The 25,087-nt window shown below is 54.9% G+C and overlaps 1 protein-coding gene across 1 annotated transcript; it reads left to right on the forward strand.

The window, feature by feature from the left end:
* The first annotated feature begins 4,299 nt into the window (after window positions 1-4,299).
* SELENOO (selenoprotein O) lies at window positions 4,300-25,071 on the forward strand. Its single transcript, XM_068559971.1, has 9 exons — window positions 4,300-4,865; window positions 16,417-16,620; window positions 17,562-17,742; window positions 18,930-19,060; window positions 19,480-19,760; window positions 23,011-23,149; window positions 24,067-24,252; window positions 24,341-24,497; window positions 24,591-25,071. The coding sequence occupies exons 1-9, from the start codon at window positions 4,300-4,302 to the stop codon at window positions 24,774-24,776; spliced, it is 2,031 nt and encodes a 676-aa protein (XP_068416072.1). The 3' UTR covers window positions 24,777-25,071.
* The last annotated feature ends 16 nt before the right edge of the window (window positions 25,072-25,087 follow it).

Here is a 25,087-nt window from a genome sequence, read left to right on the forward strand (position 1 = left end):
GACCAGCGGCTCACATCTGCCCAGAAAGGCGACTGAGCATGGAGGGGCGTGTGGGCCGCCCCGGGGGCACGGCAGGAGGCCGGCGGGGTGGCACTTCTCCGCAGTGTTTGCCCCCCAGGAAGCATGGCTGCCGCCCTGCGCTGGGTCTCGGGGCTCTTCTGCGTCCCTCTGCCCTGGGCCAGCTCTGAGGTACATGGTCAAAGGCCGGTAGGAGCGGGTGGCGGGCCCATGGTGGGCCAGGGGCTCCCGGGGCTACTGAGCTTCCTCTGCCCGGCGTCTTCTCTCCACAGGTCCAGGCGGTCCTGCTGGAACCCCAAGGTCTGGCCGGGTGTGGGGGAGTGGGAGGGGCCTGGTGCATGCTGGCTGGGTGGCCTCTGAGCTGTCACCCACAGGTCTGCACCCTGCAGGCTTCTCACTCCCCGTGAGGACCCGCCTGGGTACCTGCCCTGAACAGCCTGGGGGAGGGGCAGACAAGGACCAGGCCCCCTCCAGGCTGGTGTTAGGGGGGGCCAGCTGGGCCGGGGGAGGGAGGCGGGGAAGCCAAGGGAGACCCTCCTAGGGCAGCAGGTGAAGGCCATGTTGGACCCACAGGGAGAGGTGGTGTCCAGGGGCAGCGGGAGGAATCGAGGGTCTGACTGAGGGCTGGGGGCCAGCAAATGCTAGGAGCCTGAAGGCCAGCCACCTCCAGGAGGGAAGAGGCCTGAGGCAGGTGTGGCCCAAGGTGAGAGGACAGTGGCTGCCCGTCTGCCAGGACCAAGGTTATAAGTCATCTGCTGGATTGTCCATGGGCCCTCCTCAGGCTCTGGGTCTGGTCACCTGGAGAACTCCGACCCCTCCTGGCCCGAGTCTTCCCCAGGGAGGGACTGCTCTCAGATCTGGGTGGAGAACCAGAGGGCCCCAGTGGTGTGTACGCCAGCCAGCCAGAGGAGCCAGTGCCCCGTCCAGGAGGGCAGCCTGCAGTTCGTGTATCACTTTGGCAAAAACAGATGTTACCGTTGGCGGTTGGGAGGGAAGGGCCGCGCCAGGCCAGACACCTGCACCTGGGACAGAGATGCTCTCTGAGCGCTGGCCACAGTCAGGAAAGGAGAGGAGAAGTCTACTTCCAAGGGAACAAACGAAGATGCCCAGGATACAAGTTAAGTATAAAATAACATCCATTAAATTGAAGCCATCAGCCTGAGGCCTGGGGAGTTACTTTGAATCTTCACCCTATTTCTGAGAATTTAAATGTATTCCAATGCAAGTTTGTATTACACTGACAAGCAGAAAAACAAGGTTTCATTTTTCAAACATATAAAGAGTGCTTAGGGGAGAGCGGACATCCCTCCCCCCTGGACTGTGGAGGGGCAGGCCCCTCCGATCCGCCAGGCACAGCCAGCACAGGAGCGCTGACGTGCCCACCCCACCCCAGGTTCTGTGACAAGCACACAGACAGTGGTTGGATGGTGATTCAGAGTCAAGACTGGGGCGGGGAGAGGCTGCTGGATTTTGAGAGGTGCCGGCAGGAGTACAAAGAGGGCTTTGGAGACTGGGGAGAGGTAGGAAGGCCGTGCAGCCAGGGCCCCGGGGCCTTGTTGAGAACACAGGGCAGGCCTGAGCCTGGGTGCCCCACTCCCCGCAGGTGACCACTGGCCGGGGCTGGAACACATCTTGGGCCTGACCTCCCAGCCCGGCCTGCGCACCGAGCTGACAGTGGATCTGCAGGATGTGGGCGACCACTCGCTGTGGGCCCGCTCTGACAGCTTCCGCGTGAACCAGGAGACCAGTTTTATTGGCTCTACCTCCCGGCCTGTACTCAGGGCCACAGGTGAGTGCCTGGGAGGGCTGGGGGCTCTCGTGCCACCCCCCTGCCCACAAGCATCGCAGTTTGCTGACATGCCTTCCCGGGCTAGGGGCTGGGGAGAAGGTTGGGACCCCAGAGTCCCCAACTTCTCAGCCTACTTCTGCCAGCCTCAGCTCTCCGGGGAAGATGTTCCTCCTGGACCACCTGCCGGGGGGCCCAGATGGCCAGGATCCACGATGGGGGTGCGGCTGAGGGGCTGCACAGGGGACACCGTACAGGGGACACGTTCCAGGGCTCCGGCGGCGCCCACAACCAGGAGGGCTGTGGCTTCAGCACGCTGCACCACACGCCCGATGGCTGAAAGCCCTGCGCCGATGGCCGAACGCCCTGCGCCGATGGCCCACACCTCTGCCAGCTGCAGCCGCGAGCCCTCAGGCACCGGCTGGTGGTACAGCGATGGCGGCCAGGCCAACCTCAACACACCGAGGCCGGAGCGCACCAGGGCCGACTCAGGCATGCGCTGGACGACCGTGGGCCGGCCCGGCGCTCTAGCGGGCTGCGCACTCGCCCTGCGGCCCACAGGGCCTAGGCCTGCCCTGCAAGGATGGTGCAGCCTGGCTGTTGGCTGAGTCTTCTTTGCAGGGAGGGGCCAGGAAGGGGCCAAGCTCAGCTCCCATGCATCAGGGCCACGTGGACCCTGTGCTCCAGCGGCACCTGCAGGTACCGGATGGGCCTAGGGAGGTCCAGGAGGCCATGCAGCCCAAGAGTGAGGCAGAGGCAAGGTTGCCAGGGCTGGGAGGGCCACTGACCCTCCCGCACTGACCTGCTGAACCACTGGAACCCACCAGATGTTCCCTCTGCTGTGAGCTCAGGCAGGGCAGGCAGCAGGGCACAGAGCCTGGCACTCACAGGCCCTCAAACACCCAGTCCCACCAGATTCCAGAGTAGGGGTAGGATAGTGGGGTGAGGCGGCCAGGAGATGGGGCAGGAGGGCCTGGGCCTGGGGAAGAGGGGAGGCTCAGGTCAGGTCTCCCAGGTAGCTGGGAAGGAGGCTGGGAACAGGGGACCGCTCTGCCAGCAGGCCACGTGGGGAAGACCCCAGGTGGGTCCAGGTGGAAGGGAAGCCGTCAGGCTGCAGGCGGGGGCTCCAGGGCGCCGAGCACCTACCAGGCCCTCACCACGTTGTCCCCGTTGTCCGTGGGACCCCCCACCCCACACAGAAGGCAGTGTCATTGCTCATGGCAGGGAAGAGGACCCTGAGCTGGAGTGGGTGAGGGCTTCCCCGAGGTCACAGCGCCGGCAGGGGCAGAGCTGGTTCACCAGAGGTCTGGGGCACCATGCTGGGACCCCAGCAGGAGGTTCCGAGGCGTCTCCCTGAAGTTGGTGTGGAATCGGGGCGGCGGGAACGGAACAGCCCCGGCCACGGGCGAGCTCGCGAGTTTGTCCGCGGTCTCGGGTGTGACCCTGGGTCCAGGCGGGCAGGGGCTTGGGAACCCCTGCAAGGACCACCCGCGCCACGCAGACATCAGTGGGGTCCCCTGGGGGGCCCTCCACAAGGCTCTTCTGAACTGAACCCCTGAGTCATTCTGCAGCACTGACCCCAGCTCCTCACCTGGGGGCGGGCCCTTCAAGGCCAGGCTTGGCCCTCCCGGCCCCGTGCCCACCCCAGGCCTCCTGGGCATCTATGGGGGGTTTCTCTGGCGCTGTTCTGGGGGAACTGGTGCCCAGATCATCAAGGCTCCCGCCCTTCCAGAGCGTGGGTGAGGAGAAAGACACACAGGAAACAGGAAAATAAGGGAATGAGCTAATTTCAGAGAGAAGTGCAAGGCAAAACACAGGGTGACAGGAGGCAGGCAGGAGAGGTGGGCCTGGGATCCAGCCCGCGTGCGAGGAACCCTGCTTGGAGCGGGGAAAGGGCAGGAGCAAAGGCCCTGCACGAGGGAGTCACCGGGCTCCAGGCTGGCAGGCTCTCGGCTTTGGCTTCGCCCTGGGGCTCTTCCTGGCCCATAACTGTCCCCCGACTTTCGGCCAGATCTGGACAAAGGTCCTCTTTCCCTCCTGCCCTGTGCGCAGTGGGCAAAGGACAATCCAGGGCCAAACCTCAGCAAAGCGTGGGGCCGGGTCTGACCTTGGCTTCACCGCGGAGTTGGGAGGCACCCCGGAGGTCCCCTGGGCACGTCACTCGTCACGGCCACCGGCCCGGAGCGCTCAGCCCGGACTGGCCGGTGCCTCCGGGGCGGACCTCCAGGGACCTGCCGCTGTGGCGCAGGGCAGTCATTCCGGACGGCCCAGTCTCCGCCGCGCGATCCAGCCCTCAGCCGCAGCCCCGCGGACCGGGACCCGGGCGGGCCGGGACCTCGCAGTCCCCCAGGCGAGACCTGGAGCAGAAGCAGATAGATGGCGTGACCAATCAGAGCCAGGCTTTCGGGGGCGCGGCCCCCGGCAATTGGGCGGCGGAGCGAGGGGCGGGGCTTCCGGTCGGGGGCAGAGGGACTTCCGCCGCCGCGGCGCCTCGGATGGCCGTGCTCCGGGTAGCGCTCGCGGCCTCGCTCGCGGCCGCCCGCACCCGGCCGCCCCTCGGCCGCCGCCCGCCGCCCGCGCCCTGCTCCGCGTCGGCCGGCGCCATGGAGCCTGAGCCCCGCTGGCTGGCGGGGCTGCGCTTCGACAACCGCGCCCTGCGCGCGCTGCCGGTGGAGACGCCGCCGCCTGGCCCAGAGGGCGCCCCGTCCGCGCCGCGGCCCGTGCCCGGCGCCTGCTTCAGCCGCGTGCGGCCCGCGCCCTTGCGGCAGCCGCGCGTCGTGGCGCTGTCGGAGCCCGCGCTGGCGCTGCTGGGCCTGGGCGCGCCGCCCGCTGACGCCGCCGCCCGCGAGGCGCGCGAGGCCGAGGCCGCGCTCTTTTTCAGCGGCAACGCGCTGCTGCCGGGCGCCGAGCCCGCCGCGCACTGCTATTGCGGCCACCAGTTCGGCCAGTTCGCCGGGCAGCTGGGCGACGGCGCCGCCATGTACCTGGGCGAGGTGTGCACGGCGGCCGGCGAACGCTGGGAGCTGCAGCTCAAGGGCGCCGGCCCCACGCCCTTCTCCAGGTGTGTTTGCGCCCGTACCCGCGGAGCTGTCCTCCCCGGTGGGGCGGTTGGGGGTGAGATTAACTACGGAAAAGTGTGACGTGGGGACGTAGAACGTGGTGGGTAGCAGCGCCCGAGCCAAAGGCCCTGAGGCCAGGACAGGAGGCGAGGGAGCAGGTTCTGTGGCTCCTGGCCGCCTCGGAGCGCCCCTGCCCCGTCTGCCTGGAAGAGGGGGGAGGGGAGGGTCCTGCTGCCGCTCAGGTCAGGCCGAGCGTCTGATCACACAGCGCTGGCAGCTGCCCATGCTCTGTTCTCATAAACTATCCAGAGAGTTTGGAGTCAGTTCTGCGTGCAGCACGCTCATGTTTACCGCGTGCCCAGCCCTGCTGCCTGCTCGGCGCACTCGGCTTCCGGCTTCCTCTGAATGCTGATCGGGCTGTCAGCTTCCCTCCCGCACACTTTGGCACTGCAGATGCCTGCTGTGCAGCCGGTGCCCTGGACCGGGACAGATCCTCGGCCCAGTGGACCTTCTCCCAGGCCCGGGCTTCCAAGCACTTGGGGCCCAGCCATGTTCTGACCCCGCAGTGAGGTGGGGCTCATGGGCCAGGGCCGGGGTCCAGATGCCCACAGCCTGACCCAGCAGGGCGCCCTTCCCGCAGCTGTCAGGCCTCTCCTGTACACACGGTGCTGATAGTCTCTTCTGCTCCTTTTCACTAAAAAAGTTCATGTATTTAGCCCATATTTGTTAAGTGCTTATTGAATGGCTGAAAGAATCACACCTAACTTGGAGTTTTATGTTCCAAGAAATCCCGAGGGTGTGTCTCTGGTCTGGCCCCTCCCATGAGCTCTCCCCTCCCCTCCCTCCAGGGGCTGAACCGGGCCCCCACCTCTAGCAGCTCCATCTCAGATCCTCAGGATAACTGGTCCTTCCTCATCCCCCAGTCTTCAAACCTTGGTGTCTCTGAAATGTCCTGAGTGCAGCCTGGCACCCTCCCCACCCGCCTGGAACAGCCTGCTCAGAGCTGTCTGCACTCGTGGCCGGCAGAAGCATTTCTTCTCCTTGGGGTCACGTGTAAATGTGTCTTGCCCTGGGGCCTGCACATTGTATGAGCATCTTTCAACTTTATGTGTTCATTTTAATCATTTGTTTTTGCCATTTATAAAAAACATTTTTGTGAGAGTAATCTGCTGTTGGAAGTTGCTTTTAACATTTGAAGACTTGAGCTGTAAGTCAGTGTTTCCAGACCGGAAGTCCTTTAAAAGAAAGGGGCTGTTTGACCCTTACCAGATGTGCACCCACCCAGCACCCCCAGCATTTCCTGGGGTCCCCAGCCTCAACAAAGCTTGAGGCTAACATCTGAAGTGGTGTGAGTGGCTTAAGGCCAGCAGCTGCTCGAGTCCCCCGGCGTGGGTTTTGGGGGGTGCGCAGGTGGCTTCTTGCTTCTGCCTCCCATGGGGGTTGGGATTTCAGGACGGCCTCTCCTGCCAGGTGCAGAAGAGCTTGTCCTCAGCTGGGTCCACCCCAGCAGTTTGGCTGGGAACAGACATGGGCGCCCAGGAGAAGGGACGGTTGTCACGTGTCCATGCGGCTCTCTGGGGGCAGGGCCACCCTGAGGCCCTGTACCCTTGCTGTGTAATCATTATTCAGTTCTGGTTTCTGCTTCGGGCACTTTGCCCCGGGCAAGGAGATAGGCAGCTTGTTTTCTGGATCATTTTTACCAGATCCACAATTAGCTTGGACTGTACTGGCTTCCTGCCAAACAGGCCGGGGGTGGGGGGGGGGGCGGTGTGGAGTGACATTTGAGGACGGATTACAGACTAGAAGGGGTGAGTGGAATGCAGCTGTGGACTGAGGGTCTTGTCAGCCAGAGGCAGGCACAGTCACCCTGCAGACAGCCCCGGGGTGACTGTCAGGCCGGGTTTCTAGAGGTGTCACTCGCACCTGGAATGAGCCACACCCAGGCTCCCAGGTGAGGGTGAGGCAGGAGGCCTGCAGAGATCTTCACTGGCTCCCGGCCTCCCTGGCCCCGCTCTCCAGGCCTAGGCCCCAGCACCCCAAACTCATACTGAGCCCGGCTCTGGCCTCTTCCCGGCAGAGGACGTGGGCAGATGTGCACCCTGGGCACCTTCACTCAGCCTCGGTGTCCTTCTGCAGATGAGACGGAAGTGAGCCCAGTGTCTTCCCACCAGTTTTTGTTCTTTCCTAGAGAATTTTTCCAAACTGTTCCAGGTGCCCTCCTGCCTGGGAGAGTGCTGGGACGCTGCCATGCCCTGGGCCAGGCCAGGAAGCCAGGCCTGACCCTGAAGGGCAGAGATCCAAGCTCACTTTGTTGTTGCGTTTGTTTGCTGGGTGGGGGCTCTTGGAGGTCGGAGTGTCCAGCGCCCTTCATCTTACAAGGAGGGGCTGAGGACGTGGTTCATGCAGGCCAGCTGTCCTCGTGTGCTGCTACCACTTTCCTTTAATTTTAAAAAATAATACAGTTTCCAGTCCAGCATGTAAGAAACCTTGGAAATCATCACTTCATTCTAACAAGTAAAAAGCTGAACAAACTGAAAAATCAACAAGTCTTCTTAGATCTGCAAGAAAAGTGAGGTCAGAGGGCAAATTGCTGCCCCACCCCCCAAATTGGAGAGACTGACAGGCAAATACAAAGAATTATGAGTTACCAGAGCGGAAGTCTGCACAGATCCTTGCCCTGTAATTGGTGAATTGCTGGAGGCTCAGTGTGTACGAGTCAGTTGAAAATTTCGGGGCCCAGTCGTAAGCGAGCCCCGCACTCTGGTGAGTTGTACCTCCTGGAGCTCTGCTGTCTTCTCACAGTGAATATTGGTGGAAAATCCCTTTGTGCTTCTGGCAGGAGCGGGGAAAGGAGCTGTGTGGAGTACACCAGAGCACTCTGTTCTGAACAAGGCTGCCCTTGGGGGAAGCTGATTAACCAGAGCCTGACCTGCTGGGCTGTTATCAGAGCCCAGCGGACCTGGTGAAGGGAAATGCCCAGCTCCAGCGCCCTCTGGCGGAGAGGAGACTGAAAAGCACATATGGAAGCTCTCAGTCCAGAGGCACAGGGTCACTGAGAGTCTGAGGCCTCCACCTGACACCTATAACCCACCTCTACATCACTGAAGGCCTGCTTACAGTAGTTCCTTTTACCCCATACATCATGCCTGGCTATCAAGAAAAAATTACAAAACATACTAAAAGGCAGAAAACACAGTTGGAAGAGACAGGGCCAGCATCAGAACTAGCCTCAGACATGGCAGAGATGTTGGAATTGTCAGACCAACAAAGTTCCAATTGTGTTGGAATTTAACACAATTATGATTACTATGCTCAGGGCTCTAATGGATAAAGTAGGCAGCATTCAAGAATAGATGGGCAGGACTTCCCTGGTGGTGCAGTGGTTAAGAATCCGCCTGCCAATGCGGGGGACACGGGTTCGAGCCCTGGTCCGGGAAGATCCCACGTGCCGCAGAGCGTCTAAGCCGGTGTGCCACAACTACTGAACCTGTGCTCTAGAGCCCGCGAGGCACAACTACTGAGCCTGCATGCCACAACTACTGAGCCCGCGCACCTAAAGCCCATGCTCTGCAACAAAAGAAGCCACTGCAATGAGAAGCCTGCGCACCACAACGAAGAGTAGCCCCCGCTTGCCCCAACTAGAGAAAGCCCGCGCACAGCAACGAAGACCCAATGCAACCAAAAATAAATAAATAAATAAATTTATTTGAAAAAAAATAAATAAAATGAGACTAGAGGAATTCCCTGGTGGTCCAGTGGTTAAGACTTAGGCCTTCACTGACAAGTGTCTGGATTTGGTCCCTGGTCGGGGTACTAAGGTCCCTCAAGCTGCTCGGCATGGCCAAAAAAAATAAATAAATAAAACCTTTAAAAAAAAAAAAAAAAGGAATAGATGGGCAGGCGGAGCAACTAAGCCCGTTCGCCACAACTACTGAGCCCATGCTCTAGAGCCCGCAAGCCACAACTGCTGAGCCCACGTGCCACAACTAACGAAGCCCTCACGCCTAGAGCCTGTGCTCCACAACAAGAGAAGCCACCGCAATGAGAAGCCCAGGCACCTCAACAAAGCCCGCGCGAAGCAGCGAAGACCCAACACAGCCAAAACTTAAATAAATAAATAAATAAATAAATAAATAAATAAATAAATAAAAACAAAAAGAATAGATGGGGAGTGTAAGCAGAGAGATGGAAATTCTGAGAAAGACGAAAAGGAAATGCTAGAGATTTCTAGCAAAAACACTAACAAAAATGAAGAATGCCTCTGATGGACATGTTGCTAGACTGGACACAGATGAGGAAAGAATCTCTGAGCTTGAAGATATCTCAGGAGAAACTTTCAAAGATAAAAAGCAAAAAAAATAAAGACAAAACAACCAAACACTCACCAAGAAGTGTAGGACAAGTGCAAAAGTAGTAACACATGTGTAATAGGAATACCAGGAGAGAAAGAGAGAAAGAAACAGAAGAAATATTTGAAGAAATGACTGAGAATTTCCCTGAATTAATGTTAGACACCAAACAGATCCAAGAAGCTCAGAGCACACCGAGCAGGATGAATGCCTCCCCGACCCCCAGCAAAAGACAAAAGCAAAACTACACCTAGGCTTATAATTTTCAAACTACAGAGAGGCAGAAATAAAGAAAAAAAAAAGTGAAAGCTAGAGGAAGGAAACACTTCACCTACAGAGGAGCAAAGATAAGAATTACATCTGACTTCTCAGAAGCCAGGCAAGCAAGAGGAAAGTGGAGTGAAGTATGTAAAGTGATAAGGAAAAAAAAACCCCACCCACCTAGAATTCCATACCCTGTGAAATTATCCTTCAGAAGTGAAGGAGAGGGCTTCCCTGGTGGCGCAGTGGTTAAGAATCTGCCTGCCAATGCAGGGGACACGGGTTCGAGCCCTGGTCTGGGAAGATCCCACATGCCGCGGAGCAACTAGGCCCGTGAGCCACAATTACTGAGCCTGCGCGTCTGGAGCCTGTGCTCCGCAACAAGAGAGGCTGCGACGGTGAGAGGCCCGCGCACCACGATGAAGAGTGGCCCCCGCTCTCCGCAACTGGAGAAAGCCCTCGCACAGAAATGAAGACCCAACACAGCCAAAAATAAAAATATAAATAAATAAATAAATTTATAAAAAAAAAAAAAAGTGAAGGAGAAATAAAGACTTCCTTAGACAAACGAAAATTGAGGGAAATTGTTAGCAGTTGACCTGTCTTGCCAGAAATGTTAAAAGATGTTCTTTATAGAGAATGAAAATGATGTAGGTCAGAAACTTGAATCCACATAAACAAAGGAAGAGCATAGGAGAAAGAAGTGAAAGTACAATAAAAACCTTTACTTTTCCTCATCTTAATTGATATAACAGGTAATAGCTTGTTTAAAATAATAGTAACGATGCATTTATGTATAAATGAAGTTAATGACACCAGTCAAATAAGGGATGGAGGGAGGGATTAGGATTATTTTGTTATTATAAGGTACTCATACTACCCATGGAGCAGGATAGTGTTACCTGAAAGTAGACTTGGATTAGTTGTAAATGATATATTACAAACTCTAGGGCAACCTTTAAAAAAAAAAAAAAATTTTTATTTATTTATTTATTTATTTTATTTTTGGCTGCGTTGGGTCTTCGTTGCTCAGTGCAGGCTTTCTCTAGTTGTGGCGAGCGGGGGCTACTCTTCGTTGTGGTGCGTGGGCTTCTCATTGCGGTGGCTTTTCTTGTTGCGGAGCATGGGCTCTAGGCGTGCGGGCTTCAGTAGCTGTGGCACACGGGCTCAGTAGTTGTGGCTCACGGGCTCTAGAGCGCAGGCTCAGTAGTTGTGGCGCACGGGCTTAGTTCCTCCGCAGCATGTGGGATCATCCCAGACCAGGGCTCGAACCCGTGTCCCCTGCATTGGCAGGTGGATTCTTAACCACTGCACCACCAGGGGAGTCCTAGGGCAACCATTTTTTAAAGAGTAAAACAAAACAAAACAAAAAAGTGTAACTGATACGCTAGGCGAGAACTGATGAAAAAAATTGGAATCACAAAATGCTCAGTTAAAACCACAAAAGGCAGGAAAAGAGTGAAAGAGAAAACAAAGAGCAAGGCCAATAAATAAAAAAACAAGACCAAACTATATGTTGTCCATAAGAAATCCACTTTAAATATGAAGACACATGTAGATTAAAAGTAAATGGATGGGGCTTCCCTGGTGGCCCAGTGGTTAAGAATCCGCCTGCCAAAAAAAAAAAAAAAAAAAGAATCCGCCTGCCAATGCAGGGGACATGGGTTCGAGCCCTGGCCCAGGAAGATCCCACATGCCGTGGAGCAACTAAGCCCGTGCACCACAACTACTGAGCCTGAGCTTTAGAGCCTGCAAGCCACAACTACTGAGCCCACGTGCCACAACTACTGAAGCCTGCGCACCGCAACGAAGAGTAGCCCCCACTCCACAACAAAGAGTAGCCCCTGCTCACTGCAACTAGAGGAAGCCTGCACCCAGCAACGAAGACCCAACACATCCAAAAATAAATAAATTAATTAAAAAAAAAAAAAAGTAAATGGATGGGGGATTTCCCTGGTGGCTTAGTGGTTAGGATTTGGCGCTTTCACTGCAGAGGCCTGGGTTCAATCCCTGGTTGGGGAACCATCCCACATGCTGCCAAAATACAAAAAAAAAAAAAAAAAGTAAATGGATGGAGGAAAGCATACCATGCTAACACTAGTTAGCAGGAGTAGCCATATTAATTCAGAAAGAGTGGACTTCAGAGTAAGGAAAGTCATTAGGGATAAAGAGGGGCATGACAAAATGATGAAGGGGTCAAGAAGGCAAAACAATCCTTACTGTGTATGTGCCAGATAGCAGCATCAGAGTACCATGAGGCAGAAACTGACAAATTCAAAGGGGCACAGATGAATCCACTGTCATTGTTGGAGACTCAACACCCCTCTATCAGAAATGGACAGAGCCAGCAGGCAGAAAATTGGTAAGGCCATCTTTGAACTCAGTTAACACCATCAATCAACTGGATATAAAGAACATCTATAGCCTACTTCATCTAACAACAATGGGATACATATTCTTCTCAGGCCCACATGGAACATTTATCCAGAGAGACCACATTCTAGGCTATAAAACATACCTTAACAAATTTTTTAAAATAAAAATCATACAGTGTCTGTTCTCAGGCCACAACGGAATCAAACTAGAATTCAATAACAGATAACTGAAAATCCCAAAATACTTGGAGATTATGCAACATACCTCTAAATAACACATGGTCAAAGACAAAAATCTCGAGAAATTTTTAAGTATTTTGAACTAAATGAAAATGAAAACACCAAATGTATGGGGTACGGTGAAAACAGTGCTTTGAGGGAAATTTATAGCATTGAGTGCATATGTTAGTAAAGAAGAAAGATCTAAAACCAATCATTTAAGCTTCCACATTAGGGAGCTACAAAAAGAAGAGCAAATCAAATCCAAAGTAAGCAAAAGAAAAGAAATAATAAGAATTAGAGCAGAAGTCAATGAAATGGAAATAGGAAATCAGTGAAACCAAAAGCTTGTTCTTTGAAAAGATCAATAAAATCAATAAACCTCTAGCCAGGCTAACTAAGAAAGAAAGTGAGGACACAATTACTAATACCAGAAATTAAAGAGGGGAAATCATGCAGATCATATGGACATTAAAAGGATAGTAAAATTACTCTGAACAATTCTATGCTCACAAATATGACAACCTAGGTGAAATGGACCAATTCCTTGAAAGACACAATTTGCCAAAACTCACCAAAAAAAAAAAAGACAATCTGAATAGGCCTATATATATTAAAGAAATTGAGTCAACAATTAATAACCTTCCAAAACAGAAAGCACCAGGCCCAGATGGACTCACCAGTGAATTCTACCAAACATTTAAGGATGAAATTATTCCACTCTTTTTCAGAGAATGGAAGCAGAGGAAATACTTCCTAACTCATTCTATGAGGCCAGCATTACCCTAACACCAAATCCAGACAAAGACAATACAAGAAAAGAAAACTACACACCAAAACCCCTCATGAACATAGATAAAGAAATCTTCAACAAAATATTAGCAAATCAAATCCAACAATGTTTGAAAAGAATTATACATCACCACCAAATGGGATTTATTCCAGGTATGCAAGGCTGGTTCAGTATTCAAAAATTAATTAATGTGATCCATCAGATCAACAGGCTAAAGAAGAAAACTCGCATCATCACATCAATTGAAGCAGAAAAGGCATTTGACAAAACCCAAGACCTATTCATGATAAAAACTCAGTAAATTAGCAATAGAGAGGAACTTCCTCAACTTGATAGAGTATCTACAGAAAACCTATAGCTAAGTCTACTTAATCATGAGAACCTCAAAGCTTTCCCACTAAGATTAGAAACAAGACAAAGATGTTCCCTCTTACTATTGCTTTTCAGCATCCCTGGAGGTCCTAGCTAATGTAACAAGACAAGAGAAGAAAATCGAAGGCATACAGATTGAGATGGAAGAAATAAAAATAGTCTTTGTTTGCAGATGAACATCTATGTAGAAAATCTCAAAGAACTGACCAAAAAATGAGCTCATAAGCAGTTATAGCAAGGTTGCAGGATACAGAGTTACTACATAGGTCAATCACTTTAGTATATCCCAGCAGTGAACAAGTGGAATTTGAAATTTAAAACAATACTGTTTACATTAGCAATCCTAAAAATTAGATTCACACCTAAGTGTGAACTCACAAACAAAATATAAGATGTCTACTAGGAAAACTACAAAACTGATAAAAGATATCAAAGAAGAACTAAATCTATGTAAAGATATTCCACTTTCATGGCTAGGAAGACTCAATATTGTCAAGATATTGGTTCTTCCCAACTCAATCTGTAGATTCAGTGCAATCCCAATCAAGGTCTCAGCAAGTTATTCTGTAGATATTGACAAACTGATCCTAAAATTTATATCGAGAGGCAAAAGACCCAGTATAGCCCTCACAATACTGGGGGAGAAGAACAAAGTCAGAGGACTGGCACTACCCCACTTTAAGGCTTACCATAAAGCTTTGGCAATCAAGAGAGTGTGGTTTTGCAACTACTGAAGCCCGCGTGCCTAGAGCCCGTGCTCCGCAACGAGAAGCCACCATGATGAGAAGCCCGCGCACGACATCCAAGAGTAGCCCCTGCTTCCTTCTGCTTCTGGCGCTCGCTGCAACTAGAGAGAAAGCCCACGCGAAGCAACGAAGACCCAATGCAGCCAAAAATAAATAAATTAAAAAAAAAAAAAAGAGTGGTTTTGGCCAAAGAATAGATAGGTCAATGGAACAGAACAAAGAGCCCAGAAATAGACCTGCATAGATGTGGATCTTTGACAAAGGAGCAAAGGCAATCCAATGGAGCAATGATAGTATTTTCAACAGATTGTACTGGAACAACTGGATATCAACAAACAAACAAACAAAAATCTAGACACAGACCTGACACCCTTCACAAAAATTAACTCAAAATGAATCACAGGGCTTCCCCGGTGGTGCAGTGGTTGAGAATCTGCCTGCCAATGCAGGGGACACGGGTTCGAGCCCTGGTCTGGGAAGATCCCACGTGCCGCGGAGCAGCTGGGCCTGTGAGCCACAATTACTGAGCCTGCGCGTCTGGAGCCCGTGCTCCGCAACAGAGGCTGCAATAGTGAGAGGCCCGCGCACCGCGATGAAGAGTGGCCCCCGCTTGCCACAACTAGAGAAAGCCCTTGCGCAGAAATGAAGACCCAACACAGCCATAAATAAATAAATAAAAACAAAACAAAAAAAAATGGATCACAGACCTAAACAAAATGCAAAACTGTAAAACTCCTAGAAGATAAAATAGAAAATCTGGATGACCTTGGGTATAGAAATGACTTTTTAGGTACCATACCAAAGACAGGATCCAAGAAGAAATAATTGATAGGCTGTACTTCACTGAAGTTAAAACTTCGGTGAAGGACAATGTCAGGAGAAATGAGAAGACAAGCCACAGAGTGGGAGAAAATCTCTGCAAAAGGCACATCTGATAAAGGACTGTTATCCAAAATATACAAAGAATTCTTAAAACTCAACAATAAGAAAACAAACTGATTTTAAAATGGGGCAAAGACCTTGTTAGACACCTCCCCAAAGAAGATACAGAGGTGACATATAAGCACTTTAAAAGATGTTTCACATCATGTGTCATCAGGAAAATGCAAATTAACAAGGAGACGCCATTACACACCTAGGAGGATGGCCAAATTCCCGAACACTGACAGCACAAAATGCTGGCGAGGATGTAGAGCAACAGGAGCTCCCATTCACGGCTGCTGGGAATGCAGGACGGTGCAGCCACTTGGGAAGACAGTGTGGTGGTTTCTTACCAAACTAAACATACTCTCACCATATGACCCAAGAATCATGCTCCTCAGCATTTACCCAAAGCAGTTGAGAACACGTCCACACGAAAACCCCGTATATGGATGTTCACGGCAACTTTATTCATAATTGTCAAAACTTGGAAGCGGCCAAGATGTCCTTCAAGGTGACTAGATAAACAAACCGTGGCCCATCCAGACAATGGGATATTATTCAGCAAAAGAATAGAAAGGAAAAAAAATGAAATGAGCCATCAAGCCATGAAAAGACATGGAAGAAACTTAGATGCATATCAGTAAGTGAAGGAAGTGAATCTGAAAGGTCTCACAGTATGATTCCAACTCTATAACATTCTGGAAAAGGCAAAACTATGGAGACAGTAAAAGACCAGGGGTTGGGAGGGGACAGATGACCAGGTGGAGCCCAGAGGGTTTTTCGGGCCGTGAAAAGTGTTCTGTATGACACTGTAATGGTGGATCTCTGTCAGACCCACAGAGTGGACAACACTGAAAGTGCACCCTGATGCAGACAGTGGACTCTGGGTGATGACGACGTGCCGGCTTGGCTTCATCGAGTGTGACAAATGTCTCCCCTGGCGTGGATGCTGATCCTGGGGGAGGCTGTGTGTGTGTGTGGTGGCGGGGTATGTGAGAGATCTCTCTGGCTGCTGATCAGTGCCGCTGTGAACCTGCAACTGCCTAGGAAAATAAAGTCTATTTAAAAGAATAGTAATAATGAAGGTTTAGCATAAGAGGAAAGCATCCACGTCATTCAGAGCTGCCCGAGGGAGACTGGGGTCCTCCCCCCGCTGCAGATGATGCTCTGTGTCTGTGCTGTTGTAAAAGGATTTTCACAAAGTAAATTCATAAAAACAGAACTGCGGAGTTGCGAGCGTGTGTGTGACCCTGGGAGTAGCCTTCCCTGACCTCTGTATGGACTTGGCCTCCTGCCGCGGGCCAGGCACCCTGTGCTGCAGTTCCAGACCTGGAGGGGGTTAGGGGCTTAGCACCTGAGATTGTCCAAAACAGACTCTTTTTACAGTGATGTCAAGAGCTGCTCGTGGGTTGTTTTTAAAAAGCCATCAGGAGGCTTTCTTCCAGTCCCTTCCCTCTGTGACCACACCTTGGTGTTGAGTGGAGCCCGGCAGTGACCTCTGTGCTTGACCTCAGACAGGCCGACGGTCGCAAGGTGCTGCGCTCGAGCATCCGCGAGTTCCTGTGCAGCGAGGCCATGTTCCACCTGGGCATTCCCACCACGCGGGCCGGCGCCTGCGTCACGTCCCAGTCCTCCGTCGAGCGGGACGTGTTCTACGACGGCAACCCCAGGCACGAGCAGTGCGCGGTCGTGCTGCGCGTGGCCCCCACGTTCCTCAGGTAACGCCCGTCCTCGTGCTCCCGTGTTGCCCCGGTGGCCAGAGTGCAGCTGCCCGGCCAGGGTGCAGGGCCTGGGGCGGCGTGTCCAGAGCTGTGGACCTGGAGTTTATGACCAGGAGCTACGTAAGATGCACCAAGAAAACGGCCTCACTGTGCTGCTGGACGAGCGGCCGTGACGCCCGGTGTGCCCGCTTCCTCTGGCCCCTGTTCACTGACTGGAGGCCTCCTGGCTGCTGTCTCCAGCGGGGCCTGTTAGTCCTCGACGTCACCACGCTGTCTGGCGTCGGGTGCTCGGTCGGTACCGACCACCGGAACCCAGAGTCGCCAGGAGGTGGCTGTGGCGGTCTGGCGGGGTCAGGTGACCCCAGCCGACCCTGTGCGTCAGCTGTCACCAGCTTTCCCTTTGTCCTCCGGGGGTGGAGGTGTCGGGGCAGGCGTTGGCCTCGTCCTGGGAGACCCGGGGCCTCTGGGCACAGCTGCACTAGTGGCGTTTGGACCAGGTCGTCTTTGCTGCGAGCTGATCTGTGTCTCATAGGGTGTCAGGCAGCGTTCCTGGCCTCCACCCACGAGCTGCTGGTAGTAACCCCCGTCGTGACAACCAAAAATGCCTCTGGACGTTGCCCCGCCCCCTGGGGCGTATAACTGCCCCACCGCTGACCCTGCGGGTCACCCCACTACAGGACGCCGGTGACGGGCGCATCCCTCGGTGTGGGAGGCCAGACACAGAACCCCTCTCATCCCTGCAGGGCAGCCGTGGCAGTCCCGGCCCCACGCACCCCGGGAAGTGCCCTGTGTCTGCCTGAGTCACTGAACGACCAGCTACGTTTGGTGGTTTGTCCCCCCCGCCCGGCCACGAGGGCTAGCAGCACCCTCCCTCCTTCCTTACTCGTGAGGGGGAGGCGTCACGTTTAACCTGTTGTCAACGCAGGTCTTCCCTCCAGGTTCGGATCCTTTGAGATCTTCAAGTCCTCGGACGAGCACACAGGGCGCGCAGGCCCCAGCGTGGGGAGGAACGACATCCGAGTGCAGATGCTTGACTATGTCATCAGCACTTTCTACCCTGAGATCCAGGCCACTCACGCCAGCGACAGCGTGCAGAGGCACGCCGCCTTCTTCCGGGAGGTCGGTGGGAGCTGCCCGCCCGTGGGCGGACGCTGGGTGCCCGGCCCTCTTGAGTCACCACCCACTGGCTTGGTCCAGGGGCAACTTCTCAGATACCGTTGAGGGTCGGGGTCCTGGGACAGACCCCCGGGTCACTATTTGAGTGGCATCGAGGGGCCACGCAGAGAGCTTGGGAGGGAATCAGGACTGGTGGGTGCTGGGCCTCCCGCGTGGGGCGTGTGTTCACGGTGGCCCCAAACACACACCCCTTGGCCTCTCCATCTCCCCCAGAACTCTCAGGCATCGTCCCACACGACAGTCAAAGTTGTGGGAGGTGGTGCAGCCTCAGCCAGGGAAACAGGCGGCAGGGTGAGGGGTCTGCCTGAGGGCCGGAGGCCCGCGGCCAGCGCTCTGCACCAGAAGTGGGCACTGTCCTGCACCTGTCACTCCCTGGACCCCACTTCAGCCACACTGTTGCTTCCCGTCTGTCACGTGGGTGATGCCAGGGGAGTCTTGGGGCTCAGCTCACACCCGAAGTGGGCGGCCCGGGCTCCCCCCTCTGAACCTGGGTCTCTTGGTCAGTGAAGTGGAGAGGGTGGTGCCACCCAACTCCAGGAGCGTCCGCAGCCTCAGGAGGCGTGGTGCGTGCGGACCCGTCTGTGGGCTGCCGGGGGCCCCCAGGTGCAGCCCTGCATCTTGCAGGGCTCCTGCTCCCCGGCCGGGGGGCAGGGGGCGGCAGGTCTGGCAGCCGGACTCTGGGCTGGGCAGCTGGGCCGTTTGAGCCTCGCTCCCTGCAGCCCAGGGCAAGGCGGGGCCCTGGGCACAGTGTCTGGACCTGGGCAGTTTTCGCCTGAGAACGTGGTAACTTCCTTGTTTCCACGTAGTCATCCTACGGGGCGTGAGTCATGGGAATGTCCAGGTTCCCTGATTTTTCTGGTTTGGATAAAAGCCAAAAAACACTGAGTATATAAAAGAGGTAGACGGTGTATGTGAGGAGCAGAGCCACTCGTATCAACTCATCCAAAATACTCTTTCCTTCTTAACTGTCCTCGGATGTTCTCCCCACGGCTGAGCGTCAGCTGGCAGGACAGGACACTGGGTCGGGCCCCTTGGGAGTCACCGCAGAGCGAGACCGGCTCAGCGGGCACAGCTGGTTGGGGGGGGCGCGGAGGGGAGCAGCCGGCAGCCGTCCTGTGGCACTGTTGCAGGTGACGCGGCGCACGGCCCAGCTGGTGGCTGAGTGGCAGTGCGTGGGCTTCTGCCACGGCGTGCTCAACACGGACAACATGAGTATCGTGGGGCTCACCATCGACTACGGGCCCTTTGGCTTCCTGGACAGGTGGGCATCCCGCCGCCTGCCAGGGGCCCCTGGCGGGGAGGCACGTGACCGTGCGGGCATCTCAAGGCCACGGGAAGGACCTGCAGGCCTGTGTGGCTGCTCTTGTTAATGTTTTGTTCGGTGTTTAATTCTCAGCAAGGCCTGGTCAGCCGGCCGTCCCCAGAGCAGGGATCCCTGGAGGGTTCTGAGCACAGAAGCACTTTGAACAGCACCCCCTCGGCTCCCAGGTGGAGAGTGGGCTGAAGGGGCGGGGGCGGGAGCCAGGCAGGGAGCGGCGAGGGGGCCGCGCTGGAGTGCGGCCTCCCTGGTCTAGAGGCTGCAGGGCCCCGTGGGACAGGCAGGGGAGCGGCAGCCACCCGGGCCTGCACTGTTGCTCGGCGGGTCCCCTCAGGCAGCTCCCGGCTCTCCCCACACGGCAGGTACGACCCCGACCACGTGTGCAATGCCTCCGACACCGCTGGGCGCTACTCGTACAGCAGGCAGCCCGAGGTGTGCAAGTGGAACCTGCAGAAGCTGGCCGAGGCCCTGGAGCCCGCGCTGCCCCTCGAGCTGGCCGAGGCCATCCTGGCGGAGGAGTTCGACGCTGAGTTCCGCAGGCACTACTTGCAGAAGATGCGCTGGAAGCTGGGCCTCGTGCGGGCTGAGCGGGAGGAGGACAGTGCCCTGGTGGCCAGGCTCCTGGAGACCATGCACCTGACTGGTGAGTGTGGGTGGGGTGCACGCGCCACGTCGTGCTGAAACAGAACGTGAAACCGACCTGTGACCACGTCTCAGTGGCTTTAAGCACATTCACCTTGTCTTGCGACCACCACGGCCAGCATCTCCAGAACTTTCTCGTCTTCCCAGACGGACATCTGCACCCGCGAAGCACTAGCCCCCTGGCCCCTTGCCCCGCCCCTCGCCCCGCCCTGGTAACCTCACGCCTGCTTTCCAAGAACTCGCCGCCTCCAGGGACCGCAGGCAAGGGGTTCACACGGCTCTTTTTCTAGCTCACCCGACTCAGCATGACGTCTTCCACGGCGGTCATCCCTGTCGTCCGCGTGTCAGGATTTTAAGGCCGAATAGTCTGTGCGGATGGCCTGCCTTTTGCTCGTCCATCGTCTGTTGGACACTTGGGCTGTTCCACCCCGTGGCCACCACGCATAACACTGCTGTGGACACAGACGTACCGTGTCTTTGCGTTCCGGTTTCCCATCCTCTCCAGGGTGCCGTTGTGGGGTGGGTGTGCCTGGGGCTTCCTGGCTGCTCTGGCTAGGACGCCTGGTGCCGCTCAACAGAAGTGGCCGACCAGGCGTCACTTACTGTTCCTGCTCTTGGGGAAAAGCTCTGTCTCTCACACGAGTGTGATGTGAGCTGTTGGCCTGTGCACATGTGGCTTTTCTCAAGTAGAGGATGTTTCCTTCTGTCCCTCATTGGGTGTTTTCACACTGTGCCTCAGTTGAGGTGATCGCCAGGTTTTACTTCTTCATCCGTATCCTGCCTTAGTTTAAACTGCCTCTCACGGTGTAGAAGCTGGAGGTCCAGGATCAGGGTGCCGCCTTCTGGCTGTGTCCTCACACGGCAGAGTAGGGAGCAGGGGCATGAAGCACACTGTGAGGGCTCCACCCTCGTGGCCTACCTCCCAAAGGCCCCAGCTCCAAATACCATCACCCTGCAGAGTTGGGTTTCCATATATGGATTCGGGCAGGGGACACACAGACCCCTTGCACTCTGGGGATAAACCCTACTTGCTCCTTCTAATGTTTTGCTGAGGTTTCTTTTACATCTGTTTTTACAAGGGATACTGGTCTGTGGTTTTCTTTTCTTGTGGTATCTTTGTTTGGCTTTGGTATCGAGGCAGTGCTGATCTCATGAATGAGTTAGGAAGTGTTCCCTCCTATTTTTCAGAAGAGTCTGAGAAAGATTGGTGTTAATTTTTCTTTAAATGTTTGGTAGAATTCACCAGTGAAGCCGTCTGGTCCTAACATTTCCTGTGTTAGGAAGTTTCCAGTCTCCTTACTTGCTATGGGACTATTTAGATTTTCTATTTCTTCTTGAGTCAGGTTTGGTAATTTATGTGTTTCTGGGAATTCGTCTATGTCATCTATGTTATCTAAATTATTATTCAGTGTTTTCTTAGTCTTTCATTTCTGTACAGTCTGCAGTGACGTCCCCACTTTTATTTCCTTTAGTTACTTGTGTCTTTTTTTGTTAGTGTAGCTAAAATTTTGTCAGTGTTACTGACCTTTTCAAAGAACCAACTTTGGTTTCATTGATTTTCTCTTGTTTTTGTTCTCTATTTCATTTATCTCTGTTCTAATCTCATTTCCTTCCTTTATGCTAACTTTGGTCTTATTTAGTTCTTTTTGTACTTCTTTAGATGTAAGATTAGATTATTGATTTGAAATCGTTTTTTACTGAGAACTGGCGTATAGCATTATATAAGTCTCAGGTGTGTGACATGGTGATTTGCTGTATGTATATAACGTGAAATGACCACCACACAGTGACAAATTTATTTTTTTCTGGTGACGAGAGAGCTGCACTTTTAGCGCAGGCATTTACAGCTATAAACTTCCCTCTGAGCACTGCTGCTTTTGGTTCATACCTCTAAGTATTTTTCTAATTTCCCTTGTGATTTCTTTTTAGAACCAGTAGTTAATTTTCACATTACTTGTGAATTTTCCAGTTGTCCTTCCATTTGTGACTTCATGCCATCGTGGTTGCAGAAGACAGCAGTCTTTTCAGTGTATTAAGACTGGTTTTATGGCCCAACACGTGGTCTGTCCTGGAGAACGTGCACCTGAGAGCTTGGGTGGAGTGTTGTGTCTGTTGTTCACGTTGTTTCCTTGTTGACCTTCTGTCCAGGTGTTGGGTGCTGACGTCCCAACTCTTACAGAACTGCTCGAGTCCACCCTTCAGGTTTTTTTGTTTGTTTGTTTTTAAATTGGAGTATAGTTGATTTGAAATGTGTTCGCCCTTCAGTTTTGAGTCTTTGCTTTGTGTATTGGGGGCTCTTGTTTGGTGCAAGTCTGTAATTGTTACATCTTCTTGCTGAACTGACTCATCAATATATGATGCTCCTCTTTGTCAAGTTCTTACATAGTCTGTTTTTCTGACGTCAGCGTAGCCACCCCAGCTCTCTTTAGGTTACTGTCAGTATGCAAATCATGGGATATTTTTTCCATCCTTTCGCTTTTGACTTACGAGTCTACAGCAAGTTATCTTACTGTAGTTGTTGGATCATGGTTTTTTTTATCCATTCTGTCAGTCTCTGCTCTTTGAATGGAGACTTTAATCCATTTACTTTTTTTTTTTTTTTTTTGGCTTGCGGGGTCTTAGTTCCCCAACCAGGAATTGAACCCGTGCCCTCAGCAGTGAAGGCACAGAGTCCTAACCACTGGATCAGGGAATTCCCTAATCCATTTACTTTTAAAGTAATTACTGATAAGGGAGGACTTAGGCTGTTTTGCTCTTTGTGTTCCGTCTTACACCATTTTTGTCCTTTATGCTCTCGTGCTTAGGTGATCTTTTGCAGTATACCGTTCTGGTTTCCTTCTCATTTTCCCTTGTGTCTGTTTTTTGGATGTTTCCTTGGGGGTTTTGGTGACAGTGTTTCAGCAAGTCAGGCTGAGGCCCTCACAGTGTCTGTCATGGCTCACGTCCTGTGCCATCTCGACCCCGCAGCTCCTTAAGCAGACGGTGCTAACTGCCATGACAGTGATGAGGGCCAGGGCCTGGCCTCGGTGCCTTTACTGTGTTTACCCATTTTACAGATGAAGAAACCAGGCCTGGAGGCCTTGAGAGATTGAGTGACTCGTCAGGTTCAGAGTGGGGACCGAGCTGGGAGGACTGAGGGGAGGGCTCAGGAGTCCCCGGCCTGAGGCTGAGCAGGGCGCCGCACACGTGGTGGATGAACACGTACGGTCCTCTGGTGACGGGACGGCGCCCTGAGCAGCTGCGTGTTACAGGTGCTGACTTCACAAACTCCTTCTACCTGCTGAGCTCCTTCCCAGCCGAGGACCTGGACGAGTTCCTGGCCGTGCTGACTGCACAGTGTGCCTCCCTGGAGGAGCTGAGGCGCGCCTTCCGACCCCAGATGGATCCCCGGTGGGTACTTGGGTCTTGCTTCCCTAGCATTTGTTTCCGGGAAGGGAGGAACATTTAGAACGAAGCCTTTGGGAGGACGCTGGAGACGGCACACCCAGGCGGCCGCTCCACTCCCAGGAGTGGGATGGTCAGACCCTGGCTTTGTGGCACTGAGGCCCGCTGGCCAGAGGAAAGGATGGAGGTGCTGACACTGGAATGGGGAGGCCAGGCGGCACAGGCTGGGGCACGGCGGTCTCTGCTCCAGGGAGGCTCCCCAGGAAGAGCCTGGGTGTGGGCCCGCAGTCTCCAGCCAGACCGCGCTTTCTGCACCATCGTGTCATGTCCTGAGGGTGCAGCCCACGCTCAAAACCCATCACCAACGTGTCCCGTCCCGTGCCAGGAAGAGCCTGGGTGTGGGCCCGCAGTCTCCAACCAGACCGCGCTTTCTGCACCATCGTGTCGTGTCCTGAGGGTGCAGCCCACGCTCAAAACCCATCACCAACGTGTCCCGTCCCGTGCCAGACAGGACTCTAGTGCAGCAGTGTGGGGAGGGGCTGAAGCTGGCAGGACCTGCTGAGCATGGAGCCAGGGTAACTGGGGAAGGGGGTGTCAGGGGCTGCCCTGCCCCCAGGTGCCCCCAGAGGTGGAGAAGCGTCCAGCCCTGTGATCACCGTGGGAGGAGCTGACAGCAATGAACCTCTCCCAGAGGGACTGGGTCCTGAGTCGGTTGTTGGTGGGTGGCCGCCAGCCGGGAGCCAGGGCTGGCCCGGGTCGGCCTGCGGTGTCCGTGTGCCCCGTCACGTGCGGGGTTTGCGGTAGAACAAGGGCGGACGGCTGGTAGCGGTCCCACGTCTACTTCGTCCGTCGGACCCGGGCTCACCCCTGGTGGGGCTGGGGACCACGTGGCCTGGGGCCCCTCACGCGCCCGCTCCACGCAGGCAGCTGTCCATGATGCTCATGCTGGCGCAGTCGAACCCGCAGCTTCTGGCGCTCATCGGCACGCGGGCAAGCCTGGCGCGGGAGCTGGAGCGCGTGGAGCGGCTGTCGCGGCTGGAGCAGCTGAGCCCGGCCGAGCTGCACGGCAGGAACAGGAGCCGCTGGGCCGACTGGCTCCTGGAGTACAGGTGGGCCCCCTCCCCACGCCCCCCGCGGGGACCCCAGGGCAGCGGGGTGGGGTGGCTCTGCTGACGCTCGGCTCGGGTGTGACTCCAGAGCCCGGCTGGAGAAGGATCAGGAGGCCGCCGGCGACACCGCTGCCTGGCAGGCCGAGCGCGTGCGCGTCATGCACGCAAACAACCCCAAGTACGTCCTGAGGAACTACATCGCGCAGGGCGCCATCGAGGCTGCCGAGAGCGGAGACTTCTCAGAGGCAAGCGGCCCGCCCGGCCCTCCCCTACTGGTCCCCTCCCGCTGCGGGCGAGGCCGGCCCCCGACAAACACCGCACCCTCTGCTCTCCTCCAGGTGCGGCGGGTGCTGAAGCTGCTGGAGACCCCTTACCGCAGGGAGGGGGGGGCCGCCGAGGCCCGCGAGGCCGCCGAGCCCGAGGCGGCCAGTGGGGAGGCCGGCGGGGCAGCCGGCCGGCGGCACTCGTACAGCAGCAAGCCCCCGCTCTGGGCGGCGGAGCTGTGTGTGACGTGATCGTCGTAAGCGCCTTGGAGGCCTCCACGCAGGAGCCCCGAGGCCCAAGCCCTTGAGTGAGTCCACGAGGCGGCGCCCACCCCACCCGTCTCACCATGACGGCAGAGACGTCCAGTCAGGACCCGACCCGTCTCTGTCCGATGCCGACTCGGCAGCACCGCCCAGCCCCAGGCTCTTCTCCCAGCGACAGGCTGCTTTGCGCCAGGACGGCTCAGCAGAGGGGACTGGCGGACACGCGCGGCCCCCCGCCCACCTCGCCAGCCTGGCGGGGCACGCAGCTCCTAAATAAACTGGCAGCTCCCTCGGTCGCCTCCATGTGT

This window comes from Eschrichtius robustus, chromosome 13 (genome assembly GCF_028021215.1).
Source record: "Eschrichtius robustus isolate mEscRob2 chromosome 13, mEscRob2.pri, whole genome shotgun sequence".
Lineage (NCBI taxonomy): Eukaryota > Metazoa > Chordata > Mammalia > Artiodactyla > Eschrichtiidae > Eschrichtius > Eschrichtius robustus.